This window comes from Temnothorax curvispinosus, unplaced genomic scaffold (genome assembly GCF_003070985.1).
Source record: "Temnothorax curvispinosus isolate PA1 unplaced genomic scaffold, ASM307098v1 QBEX01015524.1, whole genome shotgun sequence".
In the NCBI taxonomy this organism is placed as follows: Eukaryota; Metazoa; Arthropoda; class Insecta; order Hymenoptera; family Formicidae; genus Temnothorax; species Temnothorax curvispinosus.
This window is the reverse complement of record NW_020225304.1, coordinates 502,289-529,226: the sequence shown is the minus strand read 5'-3', so window position 1 is coordinate 529,226 and position 26,938 is coordinate 502,289. Positions and strand designations below refer to the sequence as shown.

Genomic DNA, 26,938 nt, shown 5'->3' with positions numbered 1-26,938 from the left:
CTGATGGATATATGTGTGATTTCGAAAATTACGCAAAGTACTATAGTATTTTTTTATAACGATAATTCTTGTTATTAGCATGACTTGAGTTACTAATTATGATTAAAAATAAATTATGATTGCTGTTTTACAAAAATATATATGAATATACAAGCTCATAAAATAAAAAATAATTTTGCAGTAATTATACCCAGGTAGCATATACACGTTTCAGAAATATTTTATAAGCGTTTTTTCAAAACGTTTTATAACCGATTTCTAGAAACGTTTCTCATGAGTAAAAATGTCCATTCGAAAAACGTTTGATGGAACGTTTCTTTTCCGATAAAATAACGTTTAAAAAACTATTATAAAAACGTTTTTTTAATGATAAAAAAAAATTTTTAATTCTTTTCACGTCTTTTGAACGTGTTTATGACGTCTTTGAAACATACGTGAGAATGTTCTAGCAGCTTTATGCATATATATGAATAAGTAGATAGATTTTATCAAATGATAATGCATGTATCACGCATTCAGACTATTCAGACTCGTTACGTAATAGAATCTGTAAAGTAGGTCACGTGATATTATCAGCCTTGAATAGATGGTGAAAGGCACTTGTTATCATGTTGCTAGTATTGGTTCCTATACACACAACGCGCAAAAACACTTGCCGCGCGGCAAGAAGCGACACGATCAACCAATAAACTTCTGGTTCTCACGGAAAAATGGCATGTTGATTGGCTACCGCGTCCCTTCTTGCTGCGTCTCGCCAGTTCCCGGCATCCCGCAAACCTGTGCTTCTTCCCGCGTTCTGTGTGCAGAAGCCATTTCATCTTGTATAATTTCTGTCACAGCAGCCTGCGGTCGCATTTTTGTCTCACGCTATTGAGTAATGTAAGTAATATTTACTTGAATATTATTAAATAATGTAGTTTATTTATATCATATATGTATATAATAGATACAGAGCATTCCCATTGAAGATCTTCTGACAAGATTTGAAGGACAAAAGATATGTTTGCAGTGACGATTTCTTTTTCTAATTGTGTCCTAACCTAAACGTTAGAAAAGGGAATCGTCTCTGCAAGCATAATCTTCTGTCCTTTAAATCTTGCCGGAAAATCTCCAATGGGAATGTTCAGTTTATCTGGTTTATCATATACGTCTATGATTTATATATAGTACGTTTCAATCATTCGGTGTAGAAGAAGCTGGTCTACAACCTTGCTTAAAGGGTATTTAAGCTTTAAACTATAAGAAATTGACCAATCACAATCGAGTATTCTTCTCACATTCCATATTGTGATTGTAGACCAGCACTAAAAGAGTTAAACTTTAATAAAATTTGAAGATAATCTGATACGTAAATTAACGGGTTTTTTTTCAGAAACAAAGCAAGTTCCGTTTCTTAATATATAAGATTTATTTTTCTTGGATTTTCTTTATCTTTATATAAAATTACGCTTTTTTATTGAACATATTGAATTTGTTTTGGAATACGCATTTTCTTTTTATGCGGTTACGGTTATTTCTTTTTATACGGTTCTTACATACGTTCTATGTAAGAACCGTATATGTAAGAAAAAAATTATTATTTAGAAATCATTATTTGGAAAAACCATGTAAAAAAATAATACTATCAGAAAGATTGAACTTAAACAATTGCGCAGGTGCATGTATACCATGTGCATAATTGTTGTGTTCCAATATTTAGTACTGAAAATCTATAGTTTACGTTACGTACACTATAAATTTTCAGTACTGCAGTGAATATCAGAAGGCAGCCAAAAGAGGGAGAAATATGCGCGCGCTGGTTTTGAAATAAAAGTTGTTTACATGATTAATTGTAAAAAGTTTGAAAAAAATACGGATGAACGAACAATGTATGAATGATAATCGAAAATCATGACTGTCAATAATAACTGACACTACGTTTACGCGAGCGTTACTTCTGTAGTAACTTACGATAATTCCTTCGCGTAAACGGGATTTTGTAGTAACTTACGATAATTTACTCCGCGTAAACGAGTGAATTATCGTAAGTGACTACAAAAGTAACGCTCGCGTAAACGTAGTATGAGTTGCTGAAAATGATTGGAGCTACAACAAATATGATTGAAAAATCTATAGTCCGTCTAGGGTATTACCCGTTAGCGGGGGGAAGGCGAAGGGGACGCTCCCTAATGTACACAAATATATGTAAGATAATAATTTAGAGAAAATTGAAGTAATGTGTTCATGTGTATGTGTACCTGAAAACTAACAAGTTAAACTTTAAACTGTACTTCTTTTATTTTTTATTTATATACTTATTTACTTGTGGTTTTTTAGTTTTCAAAGTTATCCTAAAAAATTTATAATTTATGGTGCCAGTGGTATTACTCGCTTTTTAAATATAATAATATGGGGGGAACATGTATCTTAAAAAATTTCATTGATTTATTATTTATAGGAATTAAAATTAAGGTCTGTATTACATATAGATACACGAGGGATTACACAAATTTTTCGAAAAACCGCATTATTTAAAAAACCGCATAAAGAAACGTACAAAAGCCGCGTAAAAAGAGAGTTGGATATATTTTTTTATTAGTACATTTAATTTAGTTAATAATACATTTAATTTTCATATAAATTTGTATTTAAATGTACACCTGTAATCTTGCATCTTCCAGATACAATATGAAGCTATATAGCGTTTCGGATGGTCCACCATCTCTTGCTTGCCGGCAGTTGTTGAAGGCTTTGGATATTAAGTACGAATTAATCAACGTGGATTTGGGGAAATGCGAACATATGACTACAGAATACGAAAAGGTACAGCTTAAAACAGAGGAATAAATAGCGCGTTGAACAAGCACTAATACTATATTGATTGTTGCAGCTAAATCCACAAAAAGAAGTACCGACTCTTGTTGACGATGATCTTGTAATGGGTGAAAGGTAAGAAGTCGCATATTAAAGGTACTCATTATCAATTGGTAATTACATAAATTGAAGAGCTTTTCTTTGACATTGTAAATATACGAATAGGTTTCTTTCATTATAAACAATTATGTGCACGCAAAATATAATCGTTACTTGTACACAATTATATCTCGCATGTACGTAAATGTATAGATACAATTCTAGCCGTAAGACGGAAGGAAGAAAATGCATGTTACAGACTTTATTTATAGCATCGTCTGACTTGTGCATAATTTATATCGTCCTGTCTTGTCACGTTGCAGCAACGCAATTTTGCAATATTTAGCTGACCAGTATGATACGAGCGGTAAATTGTATCCGAAGGCACCAAAGTTGCGTGCGATTGTCAATCATCGTCTGTGTTTCAATTTAGCGCTTTATTATCGTAATATCGCCGAATATACCGTAAGTTCAAATGTCGATTGAGCTCTCGTATTCTTGGATTCATCGAACACGCTTATATTTGTTCATACTCATACCTACATCGCAGTTCTTGCCAATATTCTTTGATTATGAACGCACGCCGTTGAGTCTTAAGAAAACGAGAATTGGGTTGGATATCTTTAATACGTATTTGCAACGCGAAAACTCTGAGTATGCAGCAAGCAGTGAGTATACGTACATATTCTATACATATAATAACGTAGGTACATACGACAAATTGAGAATTGAAAATATTAATGTCTTATCATTTTACAACAAATAGATAAAAGTAAATAACAATACACAAAATTATATATTAATATAAAAATTTTATCATATAATTGTATATATAATTATGTAATAAAAAAATTTATTAATACGTACATTTATTAATAGACAACTTGACAATTGCCGATTTTCCGCTGATAACCGCGACGATGTGCCTGGAAGCTATCGATTTCAAATTGGACGAGTGGTCTTACGTGGCGAAATGGTATGACAATTTCAAACGGAAGCATCCTGATCTCTGGGAGATCGCGGCGGGTGGAATGCAGGAGATCAGTTATTGTGAGAAACATCCACCCGATATGTCCGGTGTGGATCACCCGATACATCCGGTGCGCAAGAGCGCGTGAAAGAATTTCAGCAACGAGACTGAGCACAGTTTTGAATAATATACCAATACTTGCTTTAAATAGATTTGCAGTTTTTATACGTGTAATACGAGAAGAATGATAATAAAAGTGATGTTCTTACTAAACTAGATTTATTATTGCAGACACAATCACATTCGTTCTCACAATATTCCTCTTGTATATCAACATTAAACTAGAGTCTCTATTACAATATATTTTTACGATAAACATTATAATTATTGCGGTTACAACCGTCGTGTGTTAACTTTTGTGTAATTGACAATATATGTACAAATGAAATAAGTCTGTCGACATACGTTCCGGCGTACTATTAATCAAAATGTTGGAATTAATTGCCTAACTTGTAGGTGATATCTGTCATGATTATGTATACAAAATTGTACCTATATAGCAACACAAATAGAGATAATTACTTATTGGTGTAGATAATTCATGAAAAGTAATAACCAGTGTAAAATAATTCTATGAAAATGTCGTATGCAATACTTATAAAAATATATTTAATACTTAAATTTGTTTATAGAAGTTATGTATACAGATATTTTCCTATCCGAGCTCGACGAGACTTTTATAGTTTCATCATAAACAGATTCTAAGCTGATCACGAACCTTAATAATCCCCAAATTTCATTATGTACGTTTACTTTAATTGTGAAATTTACTATAACACGGAAACGTATATAATGTATATGTATGTATATCGATGAATTGAGCTGTCATGTACCCAGTATTCTTGGCGTTAAATATCTGTTATTTTACAAACTATAGTCATCACAAATTTCGACACCGTTAGAGTGTTAATGGTAAGAAGGACTTAGAATAGAAATAAAACTATCAACCCTGTAATATTACACTAATAATTCTGTGGGATAAGAATATATCACTATGAGCCATTTGCATTAATTTGCAAATGTATATTGCGGTAAAACATCGTATCATTAATTTTCATCACGATATTTGCTATAAATAACGTCATACGGATATCTTCAAAAACGAATAGTATTTATAGAGCTAATTCACTATTTCTGATTGTCTTTATGTATTATTCATATCCGTTTGTAACTTCCACTAATGATGATGCGTCGAATATTGTGACATTCGTGAATATAGCGTGAAACTGTCGAATGAAGATCTTGAAAGAAATTGAAATATATTATTTGTAATATATTTCTGTTATTTATTGGGAAACGTGTTGAAACCGACAAATCTCGTTAAATTCAAATTTTCTGACGAGCCATATAGGGATTTGTTTCTGATAGTACGCTATAACATCGAAAACTGTATTTATCAATATCATTGCGATTGCAAGTCATCTTTATTTTTTAAGTCATAATAGCAAGTTCCCTCTCGTGAGTCTCTTCATAATAGGATATACCTAGAGAAGATTTACGTAGCCGCTTAACTGTCGATTCGACATTATTTTTATGCTAAATTGAGCTACCACATACATACATCGATAATATGTACGTTAATATCGTGAATGCCACAGAGATATCTCCGATATCTAGGTCCAATATGTGAATACTTTTGATTATAACTTTTTAGGAAATGATGATCGGGTGGTAAAAGAGTAGAAAACATCAACAGCAAGACAGAGAATATCAGCTATACTATTTTCATTAATATATTTCCGCAAGATATTTCTTATGAGCTCTTTAAAGACTTCTTTACGCGATTTGAAATAATTTTTTTTGCTTTGCAGTTTCAACTGTAGGTATCGCGTTAAGGTGCTTAATAATTTTTTAAATAAATTAAGATATTTAAGTAAGATACTTGATCAAAAAGTATTCACAATCAGTTTAGAATAGATTTTTTACTTGCGTTTGTTTATTTAATCTTAGTTTAACTAATTTTGTCATTCGTTTTCCAGAGCTCGTACTAGTTAGATTAAATGGCTGAGATGTTGATGGAACAGTACACACGATTAATATACTTCAAGATAGCCCTAAGGATTCAGGCGATTTAAAAGTAATGATAGAGTAAATCTATTTCTTGGCCGAATTCGTGTTTACACATCGACGATAATTCTGGTCATCGAGCCATTGCCAACGAGGCTTGTGCAGCTCATCATAATCTCTTAATCACTGCTACGATTTTCCACGTGTTTAGTCACCGAACCCTGCCCGAGGGCGAGCGTAGGTGCGATTTTATGTAACCAGTTCGATAATCGATCACGTCGCGCGACGATCCATCTGACATGCCGTGCCTGTGTCTCCTGCTCCACCTGCGAAAACGAAAATTGTGTTATTTACGGTGATTCTCTAACAGTCGTTAACTAAAAATCTCAATCAGCATGCAGGACACGCCGACTTGACGGGAAAAACGCGTGGAAATTTTCCAACAATATAATATCCTAGATATTTTATTAATTACGGCGCACAGTCGCAGAAGAATACGAAAGTGTATAATTACTATATTTTATCTATAACTATTCTCTTTTATATTTATTTTATTTGTAGTGCACAAGGCAGGATAAATTTAAGGTTTATTAAGATTTATTATTATACTTCGTTCAGCAGAGCAGCTTCAAAAACAAAAGACTATAAAATTCAATTTATTATCATCATCTCATTTCTAATTCAAAATAAGAATATAAGTGACATTTTTTAAAGTGTGTAAATTCAAAAAGTTGGAATTACGATCCTCTCTATTTTAAGCTTTTTACTTTTACTATATATTTGTAGAAAATCACCACGCGAAATTAAATTTATATTCAACGCAAAAAGCCACGGATATCCCATTATTACGTGGAAATATCATTATATAATTTTATCACGTTTCATCAAAAATTTTCTGATCGAATATATGGTCACTGAATTACATGGGATTGCCCGTTTCGTTTTGCAAGATACACCAATTAACAAACTGAATGACAACAGTTATTGTACCGTTAAATATCGAACAGCATGACACACGTCGCTATGTTTCATTCCAAAAATGTATATGGGACACACGGACGATATACATGTATACATGTATACAATGAAAATAAAAATGACTTGGAACATTTACGAATACCTGCAACATTTACGGGAGAAGATACTAAACAGGTCACTATGAGCTAAGATAAAATAAATAGATGCGAAGAAATTTAGAACTTTTACAAAGGCATTCCTCATTACACGCATATGCTTTCATATCGATATACAGGGTGTCTCTAAGCTGTCTTTCATTCGAGATTTTTTATTCGAAATTGTATCTTTTAAAATGTAGAATACTTTTTGATAATTATAAATAAAATCTAAAGAATAAAGAAACTTTCAGCGATGTTAAATAATGATGATTTAAATAGACAAGAATATCTTGCTCTTCCCTTTAATTTTAAATAACTCTGCTTTTTATCGCAGTTTCAATCTTTATCACTTCTTATTATTTAATATTAATAAATATTTAATATTAAAAAAGTATTATAGAGAGTAGATACTTTAAATTGGCGAAAAGAAAATAAATAATAAGTGATACTTATCTAGAATACCCTGTATATACCCGCTACTAGCGTTTACGCTACGTTACATTAATCACTTAGGCGCCAGCTTACATAGCAATGTAACATTATGCAACTCAATATTCAGCGCTTTCAAGATGATCTGCGGCTGCCACTCGCTAACAAATCCCTGCTCAATTACCCAGCATGTTTCGTACCTCGAGCGTTACAACAAGGTATAACAAGACTCTCTACACGGTGCTACTCGTCGCCAGCCAACTATCACGATCACGTTTGATTCGATCTTGATCTCTTCCCGCAACCTGAGTCCTACCTGATTTCTCTCTTACCGCGTCACGCGTGGCTTCGCCACCAGCCTGATCGTTCTCATACCTTGCTGTTGATTACGAGGATCATGCGAATAGCTGTTGCTGACGACGGTGGTGGTGGTGGTCGAGGTCGAGGTCGAGGTGATAGAGGTCGAGGTAGAAGGAAGGACACGGCGTGATTGGGTTTCGGAGATCGAGCTGTATTGTTGGGGGTTGTTAACATGTCGAAGAGCGGCGGGCTGATTGTTGCTACTGCTGCTGTTGTTGTTGTTGTTGTTGTTGTTACTGATCGGTAGCAGCGTCTGGCCATCACCGTGCGCGGCGGAAACGCCGTAGCTCCGCAGACGTTGCTGACGTTGCTGGAGAGACGCTCTGCGACCCCTAAGGATATTCCTGCTGCCGCGTTGCTGGCTGCCGCCTCCCGTGGTACTGCATATATATATATCAAGCCCGAGACTGTCATCAGTCAATCTCTCGATTATCTCCGTGCGGGGATAGACACCTGCTGGTGGCTCCTCTCGACAGTACGTATGTCTCGCAGCGCGGTATGTCTCTCGTTGGTCTTTTTTTTTTTAACATAATCGGGAGGGACTGTCGCGTGTTGCTTGAATATCTCGGTATACTCGGATTTCCCTCTTACTTAAGGATTACGTCCTCATGTGCTCACGTTAAGTCTCGACGATCGGGGCAGGTCGGGGTGGAGGGCACGGGCATCCGCGTAGAAATCCAGCGATTCGCCATTAAGTTTCTCAAGCCATTAATTATATCATAATCGAACCATTTTTGATATATATAGTTATGTTATATATCGCATTTTGCTGATTTTGAAAAACAAAAAGACAGTTTGCGAAAAGTTACACAATGTAAAATCTCTGTACGTTAATTATAATTGTTACATACTTTATAGTATAGTCTTCTTTATGATTTTGTAAGAAGAAAAGTTCAAATGATAATTTCTTCGGAAACTAGTTATGCACATGATACATATAACTTTTATTTTTATCAGTTTGTACCATTATTTTTTGTCTCCAGAAATTGTTCCAGAAATTATTTATTTTTATCTCTCTTTTCTTCTCCATCAGAGGAAAAATTATGTAATAGAATAGAGGGAAATAGAAGTAATAGAATAGGAAAATAGAAAATTATGGAACTGGTTTTCATACAAATAGCTTACAAGGCGAATATCGCAAGATTTCTATGACGGTCAGGTTACTAATTAATCGGATGAAATAATGGGTCGAACAAACAAGAGCACGTGACTAAATTGAGGGTAAAAATAGTACACCGTTCTAGGATGCTTTACGAGCACGACCGTTTAAAGCAAGCAATCTCTTAAGATTTCCGAGGGCAATGACAATGTTAATCCTGAATCTAATTGTGTCTTATCGATCCAATTTTAAATAAAGGTTTAAACGAATAAAAAATGGCTAATACAGACACATAATGCATCGAAGCTAACTGAATGATCAAAAAGAAAATAATATCGGGGAAAAGAAGCGTGAAGAGAGGCATGCCGGTTGCTTTAATCGGAAGATAAGCCAATGAAAAGTAAGCCAAGCTTAAAAGTATGCATGCAGAATGAAGGAAATCGGAAAAATGTCGTAAATCATGCGCCTATTGACATTTATACCGCTTACCCTTTTACAGAAAATTCATCGCAAACGAATTAATAACTCCATAATATTCTGAGTTGTTTCTTATTCTTATAAATGTATTTATAATTCTTACTATTTTTTTTTGAATAAATAATAATTTATCTGATATACAACAATATAATAGATAAAATTCTGGTTAATGATTTTTTTTATATTAAATATTTTATAAACATGATCGTTATAATTGTTTTAAAAAAAAAAGCATTTATAAATACCATATTATGTAAATGACAAACTCACATTCGGTTTATTGAATATTCCAATTTTTGTTTATATATTTCTTACATATAGAATTTTTCAAAAGTTTTTTTTTTATCACAATCTTACGATGCTTGAATACTAATCTAGATTATTGTAAAGATTATTGCAAAAAAAGATGAATTTTCGGTAGAACTAGAGCAAGACGCGTATGGGATGTATTTTCTTACCTTGTACTGTGACTCATGAGGACTACGTTTCTGTAACAGCATATAATGGATCCTGATTGTTGGGAAGCGAGTGATGAAGTGATATTGATTTCAAAGACAATACAACAAGCAACTTAAGCAAGTTTATTCACTTATTTTCCTAATCCATTTCTTAAACCGGTTCAAGTTTTCTAAGAGTAAAAAATGAGCGTTTTGTTTTTTCAAGATTTCAATTAACAAATTTCGTAAATATCATCGAACATATTTTTGCACAATTCTTAATAATAGTAGAGAAAGTAAGGTAAAGGTACTAACCCGGACATATGTACCTATATCCGGACACCTTTATTATTTATAAGTATAACACGAATTAAAATCAAAGATAAAAGTATTTTTTTCTTGTAGTTTGAAACTTCAGTTATAATATTCAAACGTTTATTTCCAAATTTTCTTAAAGGTATCCAGATACAAGTACGTGTCCAGGTATTGGTACCTTTACCTTAAGTATTGCATAATGTAAAGCTAAAAGATTTTTCAGTTTCCAAATAAATTCCAATCAATCCAAATAAATTTAGTAAATTTAAATCTTCAAATTTTAAATATAAAAATAATGTATAAAAAACATTTTTACTAAAATTTATTTTTAAACTGTATGCTCACGTTGTTCGCAGAATCGTATAAAAAATACTAAATCCAAGATTTATTTTAATTACCAGAGTGCTCATAAAGCTGCAGCTTTTAAACTTTAAAGTAACAAAGTTTAGAAAGAAACAAGAGAAGTTAAAAGATTAACTTGTATATTAATTAATAGATATATTTTATAATATATCTAAATATACATATATATCACTAGAGTATTTATGAGAAAAATGTATATATAAAATGTTCTAGCTTTTTATGCCGGTTACATTGTCATTATCTGTGTTATTGCTATATAAAATATATTCATTTAGTTATTTTTTAAATCTGTTGTATATTCCAGGCATCCTGTAAAACAATATCAGTGCTGGTCTTTACTTTTTATGTAAAGCGTGACGATGTGCACGAGTTGCCTCTAAATGCGAAACAAAACCGCAATATATATGCTTCGACATAATCGGCTGCGTATCTCTATGCAGCGAAAAGAAAATATCTCATATGATCTGAAAATGTTATCGCATGTAGGAATAACGTTAGCTGCGAAGCTGCAAAGTAAAGGCTGGTGAGACGCAAAACAAATTGTAAAAATTGTTTCAACGTAAGTCCAGATCGAAACTTAAGGTGATCCTAAAGCCGTGATTCTAGCCGGTTTTTTTCGGTTTTTTTCTTAGCACTAATCTTTTAATTGGCTTTATAGAAATGCAAAATTCTTGTCTAGAATTAAAGTACGCATCAAAATCTGGTCGTCACGTATAACAAAAAATATTAATTTTTTTTCGTTTTTGATATAAATTTGACCACCATGACCTAGATTTTGATGCGTACTTTAATTTTAGACAAGAATTTTGTATTTCTATAAAGTCAATTAAAAGATTAGTGTGCTAAGAAAAAAACCGGTTAGGATCACCTTAAGGATTTCCCAAACAAAACAGAATCGCAAATAATATAATGGTAAATTATAAAAAAATCCTACGCTCTTATAATGATCGCGTTTGATCAGCTGCGCTTCGCGACGAAAGGGGGATTTATCGAAACCATTACGTTTTGCGAGAACGGGCGTTTTTCGTAAAGTTTTTCCAGGAAATGTTCTATGTCACTTTACATAAGCGATTTATAAGATATATTTTATTACGCTTCGAAGAATCGCAAAAACTAAGGCAGTATAGAAGATAAATGTATAGATTATAGATATATAGATAGGTAGGTCAAGCATATCCTACTTAAGTGAGACTACGCGCTGCCTCTATTCTGGTGCCAAACAAGGTAAAAGACAACAGTCCGATATTGTTGCAAGAGTAAAGATTTACAGAGAGATAGGCAAATCGTCTCGGACGATCGAAGAGTTCGCTAGAGAAACTAAAGACTAAAAGATAAATTAAATGAACTCCGAATTAAAAATGCATACCATATATACGCGTCGTACGTATAGAATACAGACTGAGAAAACATACCGGAGCAGCCTTGTTATGTAATCTGGCCAATTATCCGGGAACATCACGAGGAAGAAACCCACCGCTATGAAGATCATGCCTGCTAACTTCATGCCCATGAAGTACGCCCCGTAAAAAATAACGTCCAATGCTGCACAATTTATATTAATCATTAGTAAGCGATGGATCTTATGAATAACGTATAATAAAATAAAAAGATAATTTTTTAAATATTATACTCCAAATTTATTGTTTTGAATATTCTGCTTCTATTCTTATTTCTACGCCCTTTCTATATATAAATGAAATAATCTTCACTTTAGATGATTACTGGTATATTAATAAAAGGAGTCATTTGTTGATTTATGATTATTTTAAAATAAATGATCGATCGTTTTACTTACCAGCCGACACAGGTACAGCTGTTATTAATCCAAGAGTAATGAATAGGTCGTAGGTGATCGCGATGCTGAAATTGCCGAGCATGTTCGCAACTGTGAACAAACCAAAGTACATTTCAGTTACGAGTACAATTCTCACATTAAATAGTAATTTTAGCATAAATTCAGACCTAAATGGAGGATGCTGGCGGAGAGTAATGCTGCCCATGGCAATCTTGCCCAGTGTATGGTTTCCACTCCGGAAAAGTACAGAGCCAGGCAAATCGGCCATAACAGAGCGGCGTTACACAAACCGATAAGAGAGAAAAATAAAGACATTTGGCCGAACGTAGTTTCTCCTATTACTTTCTTAAAGAGGACCTTAACGAACACAAAATAATCAATTAAAACTTTAACATCTCGTATTTGCAAGTGTAATTACAGATCACAAGTGATGATATTAGGCACTTACTTTGTAAACGGCAGAGCCAGCTGCCGCTGCTGTAGCTAAAACGACACCTCCCAGCGTTGGACTTCCGGTTATGCCGTCCATGTAAGCTAAGAGTGCGATACCGGTGTTACAGAGGATTACTGCGACTATCTGTAAACGATAAGAAAATCTTCTATTATATGTTTGATATAATAAAATTAAAATCTATCACTATAAAGGGTAAATATTATAAAGAATGCATTTCAGCAAATTATATAAAGATATATAAATGCCAAGATATATTACACATATGTAAAAATATATTTAAAAAAATTAAAATTTGTGATACACCTTTATTTATTTCGTTAGCCTTATAAAAAGATTCAACATTCTTTATATATATATATATATATATAGAAGTAATTTTTGTGTTTAATAAATAATATATTAGCAAATTAGCGTAATATTAAATTTTATTAATATAGAATCGAGCCTATTTTTGAAATAAAAATTGAACAGCCTTTTCTTAAAATTACTCACCCTCACGCCCACGAATTGTTCGTGAAGAATAACCCACGAGAGCAAGTAGACGCATGAAACATTGGTTGCGAATAACGCTATCACGTCCGTGGCTAGCAGTATCCTCAACGAGAGTATGTACAAGTAATTCGTAATGACCCATAAGCCGCAGAAAAGACTGCATCTGATTAAGAAGCGGCCGCCGGTGAAACCCTTGTCACGGAAACCGCGGAGGCTGTCGGCGATTATCTCTGAGGGGGTGACGCACTTGGTTCTGGCAGCCCAACAGATGAAGTATACCGGAAAATACAAGACTTCCCAATTGGTGCAGAACCACGTCGTGAAGAAGGGCGCATCGTACGGGAGAATGATCTGAAGATAATAACTGTCGTACTCGCCAATGTACTCGTTAGAGACAATAAGAAAGAGGAAAAGCAGTAAGCTCACATGTTGATGATGAAGTCCGCTAACGGAGGAATTTGTGGACTCAGACGTTTCCGAGATCTTGTCTGACTTATGAAAGTACAAATACTTAATGCAATGAGTCGCTCCGACCCAACTCGCGGTTACGCATATCGTCACGCACACCCCGAAATATATCTGCAATTATAAAAATAATTAGCATAATGTCAAATTATACTCAATTTAAGTGATTTTTAACTATTTTTATATATGTATAGGTCGCCAATGCTCCTATAATACTAACAATGTGTCGTTAATTTGAAACAATGTTAATTTAACTAAACCAATGGAATTAAAATAATACTGTTTCTACATACATGGTAGTTAAAAATAACAAAATGTTATTTAACTCAAGGTATTGTTTTAAATTTCATCCTTCAATATTTAACAGTGTGTAGTGTTTCGTTCAATCTACATTTTGTTTCATCTACTATTCACGACTTCAGCTTCAAGTTAGAGATGTAATCGACCTTCTTTGCGCTTTCCGCGCAGCAAGAGGCGAAGCAGCCTGAAATCGAGCTTGGTTGGTGCGGATGCTGAGCGACCGGGGTCGAGGTCATATGAGTTTGGCCTGTCGGTTGTATACCGCCGGTTCCGCTATCGCCGCCGCCGCTTCCTACGGCACTTCTGGTGGTCTCCAAGGTGCGACAACTCGACGCAGAATCGCCGTCGGCGACGCTGCAACCCTGCTGCTGCTCGCATCCTGAAATATTGACGTTCTTGCCTTGCCATTTGTCTCACGGTGTCTCATGGGGCAAAGATACCTTTTCAATTAAATTTATTCGTGAAAGGAGAATTTTAAACAGCGTGTGTTTCAACTGGATTGCTATCCATATAATTCGACCGTTGTGGATTGCTTGAGATAATGGGGGAAAAAATAGGATTAAATCTACTTTTATCCGGCTACTGTCTGAATAATAGCTGTGTAAAGTGTGCGTGTATTTTTAATGCGCGGAAAGTGATACGACGTGTATGGCTTTTCTTAAGCGTGTCTTGATTTTGAAAGTTTTGCAGTTTTATTTGAATATTATTAAGCGAAATATGGCTCAGCGAAATGCGCATATCATGCGAGCGCTTTAATAATTAATGCTCTGAGAATACTGATACTAAAATCTAATATTAAAGAGCTGATATATACAGGCTTCTCTAGATTTCTAACTTGTTCTCTTTTCTTAAATATATAAATGCTATATACTACGCTATGAATCCATCGTTGCTAGATCTGTTGCATTCTTCAATTAATATCGAAATGCGATTGTCGACGATCACTATATCATCACACAGGGTATCATCTTAAAACCCACTATATCTCCTTCCAGCCACAGGTTCGACATCAAACAAGCCGGTAATTTTCTTCAGAAAAAAATTGGTAAAATTTAGAATTATTCATTTATTTCTAACATTCGCAGAGTGCAATAATTTTGCAACTAAATCAGAACTGCGCTATGATGGCATCTGATTAAAAAATTAATATAAAATTTTATTTTATTTTATTTCTTGCATAACATTTTATTAAGATAATGATGAGACTAAAACTCTTTAATTTCCCTGATAGAAAGATGTGTTAGAATTTTTCATATCATCAATCAGAATTTCTGTAAAGACTGTCTCAGATTTTTTATACAAATGGAACATTTTTTAGAAAAACTCAAACAAAATAATAATGAAATATTTCAGGTTTTTCCCGTCAACACATTTTTGTAGAAATCTGAATAAATACAAGAAAATCCGCGCAATTTATCAGAACTTTATCTATATATAATACAGATACTAAAATATTCCAAAAACCCTCATCCAATTATTTCTGAAAGTATCTGAGAAATTGATTCATATTTTTCAGAATTTTTCATCAATTAAACATATAAAAGATAATTAAAAAATTTCGGAGAAAATATGAGAAATTTTTTCACCAGGACTTCAATATATTATTTATTTTCAAAATTTGAGTAATTGTTCACAGTATCAATGGATTATCAGTTTCCTCAGCTTTATCTCTCAGTATGTCTCTGCGACTGAAAGGATAAGGGGAGGGACAGAGGTCGGCCCAACATAAAAATCTATACATCACGCGCAAATTTACCTGAAGCGTGGAGCGCAATCTGGATGGGAGTGATGAACGGACCGTGGGTCTGCTGATCTTCGACGAAGGCTATATTCGACGCACGCGATCGTCGGGGGTGAAATATCGTCGGTACTTCACCAACTCCTCCACTACCCATGGCTTAAGCGCGCTCTTTGAAACATGTCATTAGAAAGAGAGATTTGCGTTCAACGGTGAAAACGACACACGTTTGACACGTTACATCGAGCTATACACCAACGTCGAACCGGTCCATGCGAAGCACCTGGTGTACATCGGCGACTTCCCCTGCGGATAACACGTACTTGTTGATCCCCCAACATGCTTGCGAGAGCGTGCACCAGATTCATCCAAGCTCCGGGGTTCACCGGAGTCGCCTCGCACATGCAACAACGCCCATATCCAAGGCTCATCATTTCCTTTCTCGCAGGTTCGATACTCGTTACAATGAGTCTGTTTTCTATTGCTAAACTGGCTGCACTAGTTCAGAGTTTATCTTTTTTCTTCCAATGTAAAAAGTACTTCCAGAGTAAAAAAGATAAACTGTAAACTATACAGCCAATTCAGCAAGAGAAACAGACACATGAAGTCTGTTTATCTTAGCTGAACTTCTTGTGCGCGGTTCATCTTTCCTCTTTAATAATCCGACAAGTGCAAGTTCAATGACAATGAAGATCTCCGTTCTCGTTGCACGGTACGTTAGCGCCACAAAGTCGAGACGAGACTTCATAGAGGCTTTATACGAAGCCGAGGGGCGTATAATTTAGATAAGAAAAAAATTTTCAACGTTACAAGCACCCTACTCGTTTTGTGTATCGATTATGGCCACGAGCAAACACGGAGACCACTTCCGCGCGGTCCGATATCTGATCTCGATAAAACAAAGTTGCTGGCTGAGACGAAATCAATTCCGACGTGCTCGAAACTTGGAACTCGACGCTACGTGTACACGACAGTTATAAAGTACATTTGTACAGAAGTGTTTGTACAATTAAGTCAATTTTGTATCCTGAAATAGAGCGAAATTGCGTTTTAGCTAGCAGCGTTAAGTGTTGGAAATAAATAACGGCAACTTTTCGGCAGGATAAGCACACGAATTTTGCATTGCGCAATATTAATTGTCATTACGAGCATTATTAGCACAATTACCAGGAGCGCGAGATTGGCAATATATTACAGAAGGCAGATTACGGATGAAGGCATGCAAATTCGGCGGATAGATCTATCTAATCCGGGAATCGTCGCACAACATCATCAAATACTTTTGGTAGGAAGGAACTCGAAATCGAGTCCTTTCATTCAAGCTGAAAATTTCGACAATTTTCGTTAAATTTATTTATTTATAAATAGGATTAAGAAAGGTCCTTTTAGTACACACAGTATGATTATAATTATCATAATAATTATTGAAAATCATCGCTTTAAAAATAGTTCAACATTCGAAATTTAAATTTGAATTTAAATTTGAAATTTTTATGAAATAGAAACATGTACTAATTTTGACAAGAATTTCGAGACTGGACCATTTTGGACATTGCTGCCTCGCTGACATTGTAAACAGAGGAATCATCTCGTCGTCGACGCGATAATCGACGACGATTACGAGGTCATTTGTCGCGAAAAGTCGCGCGCCCATTCCCGGATTTCGTCGAACTCGAAACACCGAACTGGAGTTCGACTGGAGAAACGTCGCACGTACCTTCCTTACGCTTCTCCTCCGAATCCGCGTCGTTCTCGAGTCGCGTATCCATGGTTCATGGTCCACCCGGTGATCCGACCGACTCCTCGCGCTCAAGTCCGTCGAAATTTATCCACGGAGGACCGATGTCACAACGGCATCGCGGACCCGCGTCGATCGAGGATCCCTTTTGGTTCCCGCTCGTCGATCGACGTTACTTAACAACGGACCTCGCCTGCGACGTAATTAATTAGCCCGAAGTGGCGCGATTCATCGCCGCCAGAAATGCGAAGCTCATTACGAGCTGTTTATCGCGCGCGATCCCATTTTCCGAGGATTCGCGTGCAGTGCGTACGCTGAAAACGTGCTGTATCGGAGATCTTCGGGGTGCCGTCGCACGCCCCGAAGGGAGAGGGTGAAAAACTGAGGGTGGTCTCTGCGCGCACTGCACGAACTGCGGTCAGAGGGAACGTGGGTCTCAAGCATTCTGCCATGCCATTGATTGCCAGGCCAGTTCTCATAAGAATTCTGTTTGTTCACCAGGTAGCTCGCGTCTGCGCCTGCACCGTCCGCAACCACTTCGTCGCCCGTCTGCGCCGCTCCGGTTGCAGCTACACGGCGTAGGGGCTACACACCGGGTGTCTCGAAACCATCGTGACCGTGAACAAGAACGTGGACATGAAGGACATACGAAAACTTTAATAATTTATCCGTTAAATCACGTTTAAATCATTTAGCATAATTTTTACAATTCCTAAATCATTAAATAGACCATTCTTGCCTTTTAGTTGTTGCGTATATAATACTGACAATGAGTACAAGTAGTTTCAATATCTCATAAAATAAAACGATACACAAATTCTAACTATTTTCTCCCCGTCATTAAAATTAAACAGTAATAATTGCGTCTAGTTTAAAAACTTCTAATTTTAATTGCAAAAGATCTAATTATGAAAGACATTTCTATGCCAGTTATTACTGTTAAAGTAGCGAGATAGTACACGCAACACTATCGTTAAATCAAATAACACGTCGTTATTTTATTTCTTTATTCTTATATGGTTCCTATGATATTTGTACGATTATATTTACAATAATTTAAAGTTGATGTAGCATACGCGCAATATAATTACATAATGGATTGTAATTGACACGAAACTATTCTCACTGTTCGCTCGCACTGTTATATTCTAAGTATCGCAAATATTCTTTACATTTTCAGTTCTTAAGCTTCTACATTTCTATTTTGCGTGACTGACTCGGAAGGAACTTTTTCTTATACATATTCATAAAGCGTAATACCGCTCACTCAATGTCATATAATATTGTACGATTCACAACAAGATAAAAGACTTAACGTTACACACGTAAGGGCTACCAGGAACTCGAGGTGCTTTTGGTACAAGAAAGAAATAGTCGGCAAATGTAGCTGGAAAAATATTTTATTCCGTATTTTCTGAAATAAAAGATTCAATTAATTCTAAGTGACGTAGGAAACACACCTCACTGATATTTTTGATATCACTACGTCTAAGGAAGTATGTGATAATCTTGCTTCTTTTTTCTTTGTAAAGAAGGTATAAATACAAATATACTTAGTTATATAAATAGGTACATTCATACAGACGCACACAGTGTTCGCGCGGTAAATTACAGATGGTTGAACATTCCAATAATAAAATAATATACAAAATCTTACTGCAATACATAAGAATATAACGCAGGAAATTTCTCTTAAAGTATAAAAATCGTGCACAAAATAAAATTACATTTTTTCTAATAAAAAAAGACACAAAGTCAGTAATGTAATAATCTCGATTTCGATTTTTCGTAATTATGATCTAGAATTGTCATTGATAACAAAATGCAAAAGAGAAAGTATGTTAATAAACTAAAACTAATTATAGAGTTATGGTATTAATAATAAGTTATAAATATCCAATTATACATTATCAAAACTTTACTAACAAATTACACCCATCTGTATTTACCTATGACAAAAATTAAGTTAATAAATTAAATAATTATTAACAATTAGAATCGTGATTTAATCGCAACTGTATCACAGAATAACACAGAAGTTGAAATTGAATATAATTGCCATGTAATAGTGAACATTTTTTCTAAATTTCATAAGTTTAAAAATTGAAGTGGCAAATAACGGCTGCAAAATGTTATCTTAAAATATGTCATTAAAATAAATATATATGTCGTGTAAATTATTCACAGATATAATTTGTAATAGGTATACATATAAAATATTTCTAATGTATGTATGTCATATTTAAATATTTAAGAAAAAACTTTTGCATGCACACAGGATTATGCTATGAATATAATCACCATTATTTATAGTCCGTCCTTTAAATGTTAAAGATATTACGCATAACTGTCTGTGTTATTCTAAGATAATCGAAACACGCGTAAGGGAAACTGCAAAAATCCCTCCAAGTATCACATGACATTTATGCACTGGTTAAGGCTCATATAATTCCCTTTCAGTCTTTCATTATATTTCTAGCTATAAAAATACTATACAACTCTCAGAGTTGATGTCACAGATTTACACATGTACGATGTGTAAATGAAATGGCATGATAAAAATGTTCGTTTTGGCTGACACGTATACGCGTTCACTATTTAAGCGTATTAAAAAAATGTTTACATCTTTTTAATTAAATATAAATAAAGGCACGCATGTAATTATCACTCTTTTATATACATCTAAAAATCTAATATCAGATCCTATCGGTATTCATAGAAAATTTTTAGAGAAAAAATTTTTTATAAATGTGATATTTTTTTTATTGACGTAAAAGCAGCGTTTACACCTTCATAGATACTATGAGGTATTCAGCTTGGTATACGAACATCGTTTTCGAAGTAGACTGAGTTTATGTACATAGCTGCACAATAACCCACAATGGTTCACGCATATTGGCTATACATATATTGTAATGATGCATACTATGTCCTAATTATTAATATGGAAATATAATTAAAAGCAATAGTACGTATTATTTTGCGGCCGTTAATTAAATACAGTTATGTAAGATACATTAAGTAAACTATAATTGTATCTTCCTCAAAGATACAATAGAAATATAACAACAATATTTACAGTAATTTGCCGCTAAATATGTGAAAATCTAGTGTACACAATTTTGAAAACTAATACACTACATTTATATAAATGCAGCATAAAATGGATGTAAAAAAAAAACAGTTATTTAGTCCGTTAATTTAATACCGCAATAAATTTCTTAATTGTAAAATAGAACGGGCACATGTACACAATAAAGTGTAACATCGATTTATAAAACACCATAGATCAGATCTAAACACTTACAGTTTGCATCATACGTCAAAATTGCTTTCATACTAAACGTCGCGTAGCAAATAAATTTTAACAAGTTGCATCTGTTAATATAATATTTTGTACAAGATATTTGGTGCCGCAATATATCATTAGTCGAATTTACAAGCTATACTACACATTCTTATTAGTTTAATCGGTATTAAGCACTATATACAATTAAAATACACCTATACATTATTATTTTCATGTAAAATATGCTTAGGTTTTTTAAAAGGTAGCTTTGGGATTATTATTGTTTATTAAGTGTGCGACCAAAGTAAATTATGTACACATTCTTCAACACAACAAATGATTTAATATACTCACACGTAATCAACTTTTCCTAAGCAATGTATAATGATAAATAATCGAATACATCTAAATCGTAAGATATCGAAATTTGGATTCTCAAGTATTATGAAAGTTATTGTACTTTATGCTTGAAAAGAAAAACAGAGATACTTCACAAGCATTTCAAATGAGATAACGTAGCCGTTAATCCGCGCATCTTCCTATGTGCCGACAACATAATGAGCGGTAAGATGAACCGCTTTTCTCTCTTCATACAAATATGTAATCGGATGAACGCGTATTTATTTTATTCCTAAACAAAAAACAGATCATCTTTATTTTCTACTAAACTCTCTATGGAGTTTAGAATAACGCGATACTAAAATATAAGACATTTTAGGAAAAAGTTCCACATAATTGTTTCTTCCTCTCTTTCTCTCTCTCTCTCTCCCTCTCTTTCTCAATAGTGTTATTATCGAAATCTATATCTACACAAAAACATGCTTTTCATTCCCTTAACAAAATTCAATAATGTAAATTATCTCGCGGCATTTATATTATTCTCTCGTTATTATTGAAAGGCACACAATATTGTTTTGTAGATAATGTCATACAACTTATTTCATGTAACTTGGTAAATTATTTTTTATGATAATATACCACTCATAATAGTTTCACGAAAAAATATTGTCTATTATAAATCAAAAGTAATCTCAATTAAAATGTAATCTTTTTCATTAATAAGCATACATTAATAAGTTCTATTTGTTAATTGAATTCATTAATTCAATTATAACAGTTAATTATTATTTAGATTATATCAGATTGCATCGTTCTAGTTCATAAAATTATAATATGCAAATTATAGAGCATAATGATTTGAAGACTTCATTATTTAATATCTTTCAATTTATCATCATTCTATTATGAACAAGAAAAATATATGAACGATATTTCAAGATGCATCTGTCACATACTTAGCTTGGTAGTATCACAAAATATCACACTACTTATAAATCTAGAATGGAAATATAAAGCCATAATTTACACTACAACATATATTCAGGATCTTTTAGAGACAAATGACTTTTGTGCTTTACCTTACGACCCTGTCTTTTAGTTGCTTTTCGTGTAACCTTGGACTCTCTGGACTCTTGCACTTGCTTATTGAGTCCCAATCTGAGACGCACAGGTACCTTCGAATCAAGAGTACTTTCTTCTGTAAATAAAAAATAAGAACATTTTGTAAAACAATTTATTTTATATTATTTTTAATATAACTATATTTTTCTCAAATATATTTTTTTCATATATTTCTAAATTTTTTCCTTATGTATAAGAAAAAAATTTAAAAATGTACGAAGAAAAAAAAATATATATAGGTACAAAAAAATAGAACAATTGTTTCAACAACAAAATAATTAACAGTATTTAAGTTAAAATTTACAAAAAATTCTATATTTATAATTTGTAAAAATTCTATATCTGTAATTGTAAAATTCTGTACTTAATACATCATAAAGAGATATAAATACCTTCAGAATCATGTAATTCAGTTAATGCTCTATGCAGCACAGTAACTCGTCTAACTTCTTTTTGATTAGCTATAGAAAAAGAAACATTTATCATTAGAAACAACTTGGTCATGAAAAAGAAAGGAAAAGAAATTAATTGAAATATAAAACTAATGCTAGGTACATTTATTTATAAATATTTATAAATACTTACGTTTTTCATCAGTATTCATGACATGCCTCTGATTGGCTTTTGCATTATTTTTCACAGCTCTATAAAAAAACATAAAAACAAAATAAGTAACACATTTGTAAGAGAAAATAAGGATACAATATGATATCATGTTGTTACTTACTCACTAACAACGCCTTTAAAAGCTGACTGTACTAATCTAGCGGACTGAATCGGCACTGTTCTGTTCAGTCTCTCTGCGCGCCTTCTGCTAAGTTCTGTTCGTAAATCTCCTTCTTCGTCTATAGTTACATCTTCAAATATAGTGTCCACGTCTGGTTCGGCGACTATGTCCTTACGTTTCTTACATTTCTTGTCCTTTCCAATGCGTTCGGAAAGCGGTAGTTCGTTCTTCAATTTTCCCACTTGATACAGCTCCTTATCGCGCTTCTTCTTTTTCTTCGAAGATTTTTCTTTCTCCGCTTTTGGTGGTTCTGTATCCATGCACGTATTTATGGTACTTGTAAAAGCGCTTGGCGACGTATTGTCCATCACTTCTTCACACTCTTCAAGTTCGTAGTCTTCTTCCAAACATAAATCCACCTCTTGAACATCGTACTCCTCTACAGTTTTATTTGGTCTTCTCGCAGCACTCAACTGAATTTCCGTTCCTTCTGAAGGCTCCACTTTCGTATTCGTGGTATGTTTTTTGGATAATTTAATCTTTTTATTGGCATTTACAGGATCAATAGGCCGCGTAGACTCAAATTTCTTTCTCCTTGCCTCCAGCACAGGATCACTAATCGTATTAACAGATTCCTTCGGCATTTCCGTCATCGTTGTTGGTTTTTCATATACTTCATCTTTTTGCTTTGCTTTCGTCCTGGGCATTTCTGGCGTTGCTGTACCTTTGAAGATTGGAGACGGTTCTCTCATATAACCATCTCGATTATCTGGAGTGATGGAACGTGGACCATGCTTTCTGGATAATTCCTTAGGTGACCATTTCGGGGATCGCTTTCGTCGTGGCGAGAGACGAGGTGAATGTCTCGGGGACGACCACGGTGACCTACGCGGTGAAAGTCGCGGCGATCTCAATCGAGATGGTGTTCTACGTGGTGATGCTTTCGGCGAACGCAAGCGAGGTGATCCTCTTCGAGGAGAAGACAAGGGAGATCTGGATCTGGACCGTAATCGACGTGGTGACACCCTTCTCGGTGATAATCTAGGTGATTTGGATCTAGATCTAAGCGGCGAATACCTTGGCGATCTTGATCTCGACAATAGTGGCGTTCTAGAGCGCGATATTTTGGGTGAACGCGGCCTCGGAGATTTTGATCGTCTTGGTGACCTCGATCTGAGTGGTCGTGGCGATATGGAGTGCGACGAAAGTTTGGGTGATCTGCCCCTCGGCGATAATTTTCTGAGCGGTGATCTTTTCGTAGTTGTCCTGTTTGGAGATCTACGTGGTGAGAGTCTGGGCGATCTAGATCTAGGGGAGTATCGTGACAACGGGGGCGATCTATATCTCGTCGATGTTTCCCTCGGAGACTTTTTCAGTTGCCTGATTGGAGATCTTCTAGGAGATCTTCTTGGCGATTTCTTCCGTGATCGTGACCTTGGAGATAACGATCGGCGCTTTTGACTAACTCGGTTCGTTACGTGTGGAGAGACAGATCTTCTGTCGTTCTTGATAACTGTAGTCAGAGATGAGGTAGTAACATTGTTTCTTTCCTTCTTACCATAGCTGTCGTCTGGTTTCGTCGTCTTCTGGTCTAAATTTTTACTTCCTTCATCACCTTTCACCGTATTTTTAGCTTCACCTTTATGCAATTTTTTCTCTTTTTTTTCAGACTTATTTTCATCATTCATTTCCTTTTCCATCTCGTCCATTAAACGCTCTAAACTATCTTCTTCCTCGAGATCAGCCATTAAGAGTATATCGTCATCATCATCATTACCATCTCCTTCTTGGTTATCACTTCCATTCTTTTGCAGACTGTCTGTAGTTTCCTCCTGACATCCAACTTTTACTGAATCGTCGTCTTCCTCTTTTATTATAACTTCTGTCTTTATAGAAGTCGTAATGCTTTTCTGCTCCTTTGTATCATCTTCTTCAGAACCGCTCCCACTATCTTTAAAACGATGGAATTTTGATTCTTCTGAAATTACGTACAATTACAATTATTTTATTTTGAAGAAAAGAAAGAAGCACACTGATCAACATTATTGTTTAATACAGTCTATTTCATTCTATGTAAAAATATATAAGCTTACCTTGAGGGCATGTTTCTACAGATGGCTCAGTCTTTTCTATGGGACAAGTTAATTGGGCTTGTTGAAGTGGAGAAGGTTCATCTACAGGAACTATCGCTATCAAGTTCGGATTAGGATGTCTCTGATAATACACGTTCTGCAAATGTAAAATACAGATGTACAACTGAAGATGTCGAGATAAGAATATGGTTTTGAAAATTATAAAGTTTACAAAAATCCACAAAATTTACATGATAATGTGAACTTTGTACACAATATTTTGAAAACTTATTAGAACGTTTGTTTAAATACATTTTGACATATTGTAAAACAAGAAACAATAATTTTTTGTGGATTTACATGTAAAATTATTGTTGTGATTAATCATAAATAATATATAAATTGAAAGCGCCTTACGCCATTTTGCCTTTGTTGCACCCTATTGTGATAGTAATTCTTTTTCGTAGGCCGTTGATTTTTATACGAGAAACAGGATGATTGCGTTATTTGCGGTAGTACTTTCTGCATCTGCGATAACGCTGACCTTTTATGTGTGGCATCTTTTGTTCGTAGTGACTTAAGCGCTGCCAATCTCAGCGCCTCTACATCCTCGTCGTCATCGTCCTCGATTTTGACTTTTGATTGTTGAGGAACTACAACCATCTGGTGAGGCAAAAATGATGGTTGAAATTTCATGTAAAATAACAGAGGAGCAATACAAAACGATATTAGATCTTTTTAAGCATTCACAATTGCAGATTCTGTACACTGTTGAATTCACAGAGTCAAATTATATCTCAATTTAAGTAATTTTTAACCATTCCTATAGGTCACTACTGCTCCTACTCAATACGTGGTTAATTTAATCAAAACAATGTTTGACTAAACCAATGGAGTTAAAATAATATTTTGTTTTAAAATAAATTTTGACATATACATGGTTAGTTAAAAATAACAAAATGTTATCTCTAACTCAAGGTATTGATAAATGTCATCCTTTAACATTTAACAGTGTATGAGAAGCGTGCGCGGATATACAAATTGTTGCAAAATATTGCGAATAATCGGGTTATTTCTCGCTATCGAACAAATTTCTATTTTGTCGCTCGAGGGTTCGGGTTTTTGTCGAGATTTCATCGGAGTGCTTCGATTTTCCTCAAAGCTCCGTCGACGAGATAACCGAGGAAAACGTTGCTCTCCCCCCAATGCACGTTCGTTACGCATTCAAACCGGTTTTGTTGGTGCGGCTTACTTTTTGACGATGGTCCATTTTATCGAGACGAGTGCTGGGAAGAACGTTGCAGTGTTCACGGCCGACCACCGCGGTCGAGCGTTCGCACGAATACGAATAGCCACTCACGCCGAACGTTCGCGAAAATGCCACGGGTTGCATGCACCGCTAGTTCGCATTACACACATATTGCGAGGCGACACATCTCCCCGACGAGCTCTCGGCTGTTACAAATCTGTCGCACAAATCCACTCTGATCCACTCCGTATTCGTACTCCGTTGTTCTACACATATATAAATAAAAATGGCGTGCGTGAAGACTGTGAAGCTTATAGGACATAGATTGCGAGAGTACATTCGACCGGAAACTCGATCGAAGAATTTTACACGCGGCGGCAATGACAGCAATAAGGTTCCTCACTAACTTTTGCTCCCGCACAGGGGAGCCACTGTGCCTGGTAGCTAACGGCGCAAATTTCAAAGCAGCGAAAGAATCAAAAAGAATTGTGATAATAATTGAGTGGCGAAAAATACGCAAAGTGGTCTGTGGAGAAATTAAAAAAAGAGCTCCGTTCTCGGGGAGCAAAAGTAACGGGGAAAAAGAAGGATTTACAAGATCGGTAAAATAGATCGTTAATATAGGTTAGTCTAA

At 34.7% G+C, this 26,938-nt stretch overlaps 3 protein-coding genes across 13 annotated transcripts; 1 reads left to right on the top strand and 2 right to left on the bottom strand.

Moving 5' to 3' along the window:
- The first annotated feature begins 671 nt into the window (after positions 1-671).
- LOC112465799 (glutathione S-transferase 1-1) lies at positions 672-4,135 on the top strand. The gene is made up of 6 exons (XM_025033539.1): positions 672-879; positions 2,661-2,802; positions 2,870-2,928; positions 3,216-3,357; positions 3,443-3,560; positions 3,772-4,135. The coding sequence occupies exons 2-6, from the start codon at positions 2,668-2,670 to the stop codon at positions 4,008-4,010; spliced, it is 693 nt and encodes a 230-aa protein (XP_024889307.1). The 5' UTR covers positions 672-879; positions 2,661-2,667; the 3' UTR covers positions 4,011-4,135.
- On the bottom strand, positions 4,125-17,963 carry LOC112465794 (putative thiamine transporter SLC35F3). Of its 10 annotated transcripts, none has more exons than XM_025033530.1 (11): positions 17,486-17,962; positions 15,787-16,074; positions 14,177-14,409; positions 13,692-13,844; positions 13,266-13,616; positions 12,768-12,896; positions 12,487-12,676; positions 12,320-12,409; positions 11,937-12,066; positions 9,868-9,897; positions 4,125-6,255 (listed from the first exon to the last, which is right to left on the bottom strand). In XM_025033530.1, the coding sequence occupies exons 2-11, from the start codon at positions 15,923-15,925 to the stop codon at positions 6,141-6,143; spliced, it is 1,560 nt and encodes a 519-aa protein (XP_024889298.1). In that variant the 5' UTR covers positions 15,926-16,074; positions 17,486-17,962; the 3' UTR covers positions 4,125-6,140. The 10 variants fall into 10 exon arrangements, 9 of the variants coding, with proteins under 9 accessions (XP_024889298.1, XP_024889294.1, XP_024889291.1 ...); XM_025033526.1 differs by lacking the exon at positions 9,868-9,897 and adding an exon at positions 7,849-8,213; XM_025033523.1 differs by lacking the exon at positions 9,868-9,897 and adding an exon at positions 7,849-8,213 and having other exon boundaries at positions 13,266-13,844; positions 17,486-17,963.
- Positions 17,964-18,888: 925 nt separating this feature from the next.
- LOC112465793 (protein SON-like) lies at positions 18,889-26,850 on the bottom strand. 2 transcript variants are annotated; one of them, XM_025033521.1, is made up of 8 exons: positions 26,308-26,850; positions 25,473-25,718; positions 25,077-25,212; positions 22,984-24,961; positions 22,842-22,900; positions 22,649-22,717; positions 22,214-22,332; positions 18,889-21,426 (listed from the first exon to the last, which is right to left on the bottom strand). In XM_025033521.1, exons 1-8 carry the CDS (start codon positions 26,446-26,448, stop codon positions 21,421-21,423), a joined length of 2,754 nt encoding a protein of 917 aa, XP_024889289.1. In that variant the 5' UTR covers positions 26,449-26,850; the 3' UTR covers positions 18,889-21,420. The 2 variants fall into 2 exon arrangements, with proteins under 2 accessions (XP_024889289.1, XP_024889288.1); XM_025033520.1 differs by having other exon boundaries at positions 18,889-22,332.
- Between the last annotated feature and the right edge of the window lie 88 nt (positions 26,851-26,938).